Raw genomic sequence first — 7,428 nt, forward strand, 5'->3', positions numbered from 1 at the left:
CCCCCCCCCCCCCCCCCCAGTGCTGCACTCTTTGTGGAAGCTTCCTTTCTTCGTGTGCTAGGAACCACTGCTGGCCACAGCTAAGCTTTGTGGACTGAAGGCCAAACAGGTTCTGACTTGCTCCTCAAACCTTTCAGCTGTGTGCCCTGGTTGATGAGCATCCAAGTTGAGGAACTCTCTCAAAGGCATCAAAGAATAGAGGAAACAGTCAAAACTAATCTATGCCGAGAAGGTCTAAGGGAACCCAACAGTTTCAGAGCCTGCCTAGCAGTGGATCACCCTGGGGGAAAGAAGGATGGGTTAAGTGTTTCGTTCTTGCTGACATCAGACCTCACATAGCAAGGAGGCATCTTTAGAGTCTAGACAATCTGCCAACCATAGGCTAAGGACAGTATCATCTCCCCAGTAATCGCAGGTTCCCAAATTATCACATGGAGGGTCACTGACCATTGGCCCTTCCTCACATGAGTTCCCTGCTGCCTAAACTTTTTGGCATTTGAATTCCATTCTTTTCTCTGTGGTATAATGCCTCCAGGCACTCTGACTTGTGATTGTCCCTTGTTTTTTGGTCTCCAGAGTAGTTCAGTAGGTTCCCTCTCAAGATTGTGGTGCAATGTAGGGTGTAGATTTTTTTTTTTCTCCAGTGCTGGTCCTGCCACACAGGAGGAGTTATTATCCTGCCTAAGTCCCTTACCAGACTTAAAACTTGGGAGGATCGTAGGCTTATCCTCTTTTCAGCAGGATAGCCTGCCTGGCCATCTTTGTGGATGTAGCTTCTACTTCCTCTCCTGGGAGGGATGTGCTAGAGCTGAAATCTGTTTATTCCTGTTGCTTATGCAGCCTTTTTGTGTCTCCAACACCACAGCTACTCATCTTTCTTAATTCCCAATGTTTTGTCTCTTCCTCTTTTCAGAACAAAATCTCATCATTTACAGAGTCACATGTAGGTTGCTTTAAGAACTCTGCCTTTCTTTTTCTTTCTTTGTATATTTTAAGCAGGCTTTCTCTGGGTAGCCCTGGCTGTCCTGGAACTTTCTTTGTAGACCAGGCTGACCTCAAACTCAAAGGATTCACCTGCCTCTCTCTCAAGTGCTGGAATGAAAAGTGTTTACTATCATACCAGGCCAGAACTCTGCCATTTTTAATCCATTATGTTTTGAATAGAACTTTTATCTAAAAGTAAATCGTGTATTGCTGATTAAAAAAATTTTGGTTCACTAACTTAGATAGATGTACAGAGATTTACTGAGTTAGATAGATATACAGAAGGCTGATGTGCTACATTGTATGTCAGTCTCAATAACAACTGACCCTAAGCTTATCTGTGAAACATAGACATTTCCCAGAAGTTTTTGCTTGATTTTGTTGCTAGCAGTAAATACATGAATTTTTTTCTTGATAAATCAATCAAGCTCACTTTTTATTGAATATCAAAATCAGTTATAGTTTGGCTTTCATTTAAAACAAAAGTGGTGTTCTATGGGGGGAAAAGTCGGTGTTCAGCTCAAAACTCAGTCTGTGGCCGAGTACTTTAAATATATGCATAGAATGTTACCAAGACACGAGTTCAAAGATTGAAACCTAAGTTGTACTTCACAACTCTTTATTTTCTAAAGAGTGACATAGATTCCCATGGTGTCTGTGAGTCACATTTTTAGACTTGCTGGTATAAATTTTAATGTGAATTTGCCTCCTGAATTTGTGTACATAAAACCTCCACACTGTGCATTGATATTGTTTAGACTTTGTTGTAGTGAAATCAGATGTGTTATGCTGAGGAATTTTATGAAGAGATTTTTTTTACCGCCACAGTGTTGATGGGAATGTTTCTTTGGTACTGATTATTTATTTATTTAGTCTCTTCTACAAAGAGAAATACAGATCTTTCTGGTTTGTTCTCAGCCCCAATACTAGCCTTTGCTGTTCCTGGTACTCACAAAGTCATGGCTGGATAGTTCAGATAGCTGACTGTTTACCTCTGGGATAAAAGAAAGAATCACTACCTTTTGTGACTTAGAAAAAGAGCAATTAGATTCCCAGCAGTTCCTGCATTTCACTTTGCCTTTCAAATGATCAGCACTGGACCAGGCTTCTCTAAAACCTTGTATCTTAGATTCTCTGTCCAGAGTGAGTTTCTCCTTGACTGCCTTCCTGTGGACATCTCATTGTCACATGACCAGCCTGCTGCATCCTTTCCACTACTTGAGCCACTCCCTCTTCCAAAACTTTGTTGAAGTGTCTTCAGTAGTAAGCATGTTGGCGTTTCTTGTTTCTTCTGAATGAAAATCTTTTTTTTTTTTTCTGCTGTAGTTTTAGCAGTTTGAGGAGAATAAGGACAAAAACATGTGTGACGAGTTTAGGCCATTACTCATGTCACAGGCTTCAGTCAGTGAGGGGCCAAGCAAGACCTAGACTGACTTCTGCCAGGTTCTGTCGCTTGGACTTTGTGCCTCCTCCAGTTAGTCCTCACTTGTAATGTCTCACCTGTGGGTAAATGAAACTAAACTCCACTCCACAGTTCATGTGCTTCAAGACTGGTAGTTGCCAGGTGATGCTGAACAGCTCCTGGCAAACAGAGGTTTTTCAGTAGGCCTTCCTCATGCTTAACATGTGAATAAAATATTTCTTCAGTATAGCTGCTGTTTCATACTTGTGGCTTGGTGGGAGAAGAATTCTCATAATTCTTAAAGTTTGAATAAGAATTTCAAGTTTCTTTTCTAAGTGTCTGCATTTTATGTAAGGCTTGGGGTAACTTGCTACATATTCAGGCTTCAACTTGTTCTCTGCTTGAGTAACTATAGCCCATATTTGAAAAATTTGGTAAGGAACATAGGCATCTCACCATATGGTCCTTAGGGACCTGGAACTCAATAAGTAGACCAGGCTGGCCTTGAACTCACAGAGATCTGCCTGCCTCCGCCTCCGAGTGCTGGGATTAAAGGTGTGAGCCACTATATCCATCTGGGAAATAGTTCTTAGTAAAGTTGGATATTGCTTCTTGACTTTGATTCAAAACTTTTTGGTGTCCTGAAATTGTTATGGATTTGGGGGGGGGAAATGCCTACTACTCTACTGTACACATAAGATTGGAAAGTTCATTTTCTGTTTCTTTGGTGTATGAGCTTTTACACTTAAGTTCCTCCTATCCAGGACATTTAGTGGAATAAGAATAATACTTAAGTTTACCCGTGAATGTAAAAGTGTCATTGTTTCAGGAAACAACAAGACGTAATACAACTGAAGGAGAACCAGGAGCATCACATACTAGAAGGTAAGACTAAGGGAAAAGTAAGTCTCTTGGTCAAGTTCATTGAAATATATTAATACTTGGCCTAAATTATATTTCATTGACATCGGCAAAGTTATTTCAATTTTGTATATGATATTGCCTTAGTAATGACTTCTAATAAAATTTCAAACTCTTAAAACAAGATTTGTAGTTTTAAAATTTTTAAACATATCCAGTGATATTTTATAAATTTTAAGTTTCTTAAAATATTATAAGTATTGCCCCTGTTAAATGAAAACAGCTATAAGTTATTACAGAGTATGGGATTGGACATTAAATTTATGAAAAAAATTTTTGGAGGGGGAGGGTTTTTTGTTTTTGTTTGTTTGTTTGTTTTTGTTTTGTTGTTGTTTTTTTTTTTTTTTTTTTTTGAAACATGGTTTCTCGGCGTAGCCTTGGCTGCCCTGGACTCCCTTTGTAGATCAGCCTGGCCTCAGACTCAGAGATCTGCCTGCCTTTGCCTCCTTGAGTGTAATTTCTTATTTCTATCTTTATATTTTATAGTAGATTACTTGTTACTCTGTAGATAACACCTTCCACCAAGTAAAATATTAAGCCTTAACAGGATATTTTTTGGGCTTCCACTAGTAAAATAGTCTAGCCTCCTTTTACCTTTATCCTAGAGTTGTGAGCAAAAAGGTTGAACAAAATGTTGCCTAAGCACTTAGGAAAATAAATGTATCATCTGTACATTACTCAAATTTTTCTATAATATTTTGTCCAGTATGATCTGAACAAAATTAATTTTACATATTTGAAAGGAGGAAAAATGTGGGTTTTATCAATGACTAGTGAACATAAGAAAAGGAGCTCAGAATGGGTAATTGATGAGTTTAGTTAAGCTGGTGGGATGTAAAAGTCAGAATCATTCTGAGAGACTAATCTCATATGACTGAATTAACATATAGACAAAAATATCCTTCATGGTGGCAGTACAAATGAGCCATACATGGAGGCAAGCAAAACTTCACTAAGCTAGCTTTCATGGTGGATTATTTTTCAAGTGAACTTTTTCATTTAATTAATGTTTAGTTGAAAATCTCAGTGGGGCGTGGTTTGGAACAGGGTTGTCCCAAGATCACTCTAAATTCAGATCAATAGAGCAAAGTAAATTACAGAGAAATTCCTTTGTATACTCAGTGATCTCATCGTAGATGGATGGCACCTGAAATCCTCACTGGGGTAGCCAATTCAGCACACTGAGAAAGTGTCTAAATTCTGGAAAGATTAATTACTATGAATAGGAATATGTAGTGATTTATTTTTGGTAAAGAAGTCATCCTTAGATCTAGATAAGTGGCTGGAAATCTTACAAAGCCGTGTCTGCCATTTTATGATTCATTTAATCCAGTTTGCACACCAAGGTCAGAGAAATGTTTATATATACACCTAAATATGTGTGTAGATAAACATGTACCCATACGTGTGTGCATTCTTTGCATATGTTTTCAAGTGTATGAGTTTAAAAATCAGGGAAATGTTTGTGAATGCTGATTTGATTTTATATGGGAAAGAGACCTAAGCATAGAGTATATAGAACATAAAAGAAATTAAACTTTTTCATAGATTGATTATGTTAGGAACTTTTATGTACTATTAGGGACAGACACAGGCATAGCTTTGGGCAGACAACAAAGGCAGCTGGTAGGCATTCAGGTTTTTAGGTTCCTTTTTATTTGTGGCTCCGGCAATTGTTACACTTTTGCCTAAGCCCTCTGGCAAGTCATAAGAGAATAGGCAGGGCTCAGGGGCTTGTATCTGTTTGAGTAGGCAAGTCTCTTCAACTTGTTTTACCTCTTTGAGTATGTCTGTCTTTTTTGTGGCTCTGCGTTATTTTATGAGTGGATAACGAGTGGTTTTGTTTTTCAGTAAGCAGGATAGAGCTCCTTCGTCAGAAGACAGCAGTGGGCGTGATGCAGGTGTATGTGAGGCTGCAGGAGCAGCAGCCTGCGACGGAGACGCAGCAGCTGCAGAATCAGAAGAGGAAAGCGCAGACAACACCCTGAGTCGGGAGTCAGATATTGGAGCAGAGAATGTGGCGGAGAAAGAACACACACAGCACATCTGTCAGGGGATGGAGCTGCAGGCGGACCAGAGTTCAGAAAGCACAGATCCGTGTGCTCAGAGTAAAGAGCACAACCCCAGTGAAACTTCAGAGACATCAGGGATTATTGGCATTGATCAGTTTCTGAGGCAAAGAGATGAACCTGAATCTGTGAGTTCTGATGCGAGTGAGCAAGGCAGTGTTCGTTTGGAACCTTTGACACCATCAGAGGTACTAGAGTACGAAGCCACAGAAATCCTTCATAAAGCTGATGATCCATCAGCCAACAACAATGACACAGTGTCCGATCAAACAGGTGGCAGTCATGGAGGAAGTAGCGCTAGCAGAGCGGAGGCAGCAGTAGACCTGACAGATGGAAAGGAAAGAAGCTGAAGTGATGTAGTCATTCCAAGTCTAGTTCCCAACAGAGAGCACCTAGACCAGTGCTGCCCGGTGAGCTCAGCAGTGCCGCGGGAGGGATCAGCAGTGGGAGACTGAGGAGGTTCTTCATATGCTTCGCCTGTGTGTTCAATCTTAGTAAGCCAGGTTGCCAGTCATAGCATGGTTAGTATGAATTTGCAAGTTTTTAAAAACCAGAACAGAACTTTAGCAAAAACTAAGTTTGCCATCCAAAGGTCTCTTAGCACTTTTTGATGAAATCTCATTCAGTGATAAGAAAGTAAATATTAGCTATGTTAATCAGACTTGTCAAACTTTCATTAGTCCAAAACTTAAATCCCTTATCACCTGTATGTATATTCCTTTTAGTAAATTTAAAGGAAAAGATTTGAAACCATATGTTTTTTTAAAATGCCTATAAACTTGGTCTAATTTAAATCTTTTTTTTTTAAAAAAAAAAAAGGCGGGGTCATTGTCTGCTCTTCCAGAGGTGTTAAGTTCAATTCCCAGCAACCCCATGGTGGCTCACAACCATCAATCCTGGGATCTGATACCCTCTTCTGGCACACAGGTGTACATGCAGATAGAGCACTCATTAAATAAAGAAATCTTTTAAAACAAAATACTTGTAAACTGCCAATTAATTGTTAATATCAGTGAAGGCTTTATTTTTAACATGATCCTGGTAATGAAGCATGCTTAGAGTGCTAAATTGACCTGTTGAGAATTTGGATGAACATAAACTTAAGTTTGGATTTAATATAACATTCCAGTCTGTCAGAAGCATGCAAACAGAATTTTAGAATCTGTGCACCTCCACACAAGTGTTAGCCTGCCAGGCTGTCAGCTTACCTTTATTAAACTTTCAGTGAAAGTGAGATTATGAAAATATAAGTTTATATTTGTGCTTTTAGTTAGTGTATAAGCTGTGTAGAACTGCCCCGCCCCATGGACTAGTTGTATAAAGTAGAAATCTGTTACTGAAACTCTTATAGCTACTGTGCTTTTAATATTATTTCAATGATCTTTAGCAGTAGACCCACAAAAATGGTCTGGAAGCCAAACCAAAGTATGGTAGAATGTAGGTGAAAATCATTGAACTGAAAACATGCCTCAGCATGTATTCAACCATGTTTAAGGGACTTTCCTTAATTGTAAAAGTAGAAACTTCAAATGGGACCCTAAAAGCAGAGGTTTAAAAAAAAATGGTTGTGGAAATTAGGCTAATTTATCCCTAAGTCAGCTACTAAATTGATTTTTCAGATATAGAAATGAATATAACAAACAATAATTTGCTTTGAAGTACTAATAAAAATTTATTTTAAATGCTGTATTTTTAATTCTTAAAATGTGCTTTGAATTCTTAAACTGTTTCACTGAATGTTAAATGTTTTCAACGCCTGTTAAAATTCTATTGTATATAGTAGTTTTTGAGTAAATAAAAACCTGTCTTTGAATAATTTTATTTCGGATCCCTGCTTGGTCAGCCTGTCTTTGCTGTTGTGCCTCCCATGCAGTAGCTCTGTGCAGCAGGCTCCATTCTATGGGCTTTACTGACGGAAGACTGAAAAACTGAAAGCGCAAGGACGCACAGCATTACAGAGAGTACTTCTTTTGCATCAAGAAAAATGACAGTATTGTACTTTTTTTTATCAACCTAAAGAGGTTAAAAAGAGGTTAAATAGAAAAAGTAATA

At 38.6% G+C, this 7,428-nt stretch overlaps 1 protein-coding gene across 4 annotated transcripts in view; it reads left to right on the forward strand.

Annotated features, from left to right (window-relative positions):
- The window catches only part of Znf280d (zinc finger protein 280D), a 67,183-nt gene extending 59,973 nt beyond the window's left edge, over positions 1-7,210 (forward strand). For 3 of the 4 annotated variants that reach the window (XM_055598257.1, XM_055598271.1, XM_055598264.1), the window contains 2 exons: positions 3,216-3,271; positions 5,159-7,210. In XM_055598257.1, the coding sequence (XP_055454232.1) occupies positions 3,216-3,271; positions 5,159-5,726 (624 nt within the window). In that variant the 3' untranslated portion in view covers positions 5,727-7,210. The remainder of the gene's footprint in view (positions 1-3,215; positions 3,272-5,158) is intronic. The other variant, XM_055598269.1, reaches the window with a different exon arrangement.
- The last annotated feature ends 218 nt before the right edge of the window (positions 7,211-7,428 follow it).

The sequence above is a fragment of the Psammomys obesus genome, unplaced genomic scaffold, assembly GCF_907164565.1.
Source record: "Psammomys obesus unplaced genomic scaffold, mPsaObe1.curated_primary_1811, whole genome shotgun sequence".
NCBI lineage: Eukaryota > Metazoa > Chordata > Mammalia > Rodentia > Muridae > Psammomys > Psammomys obesus.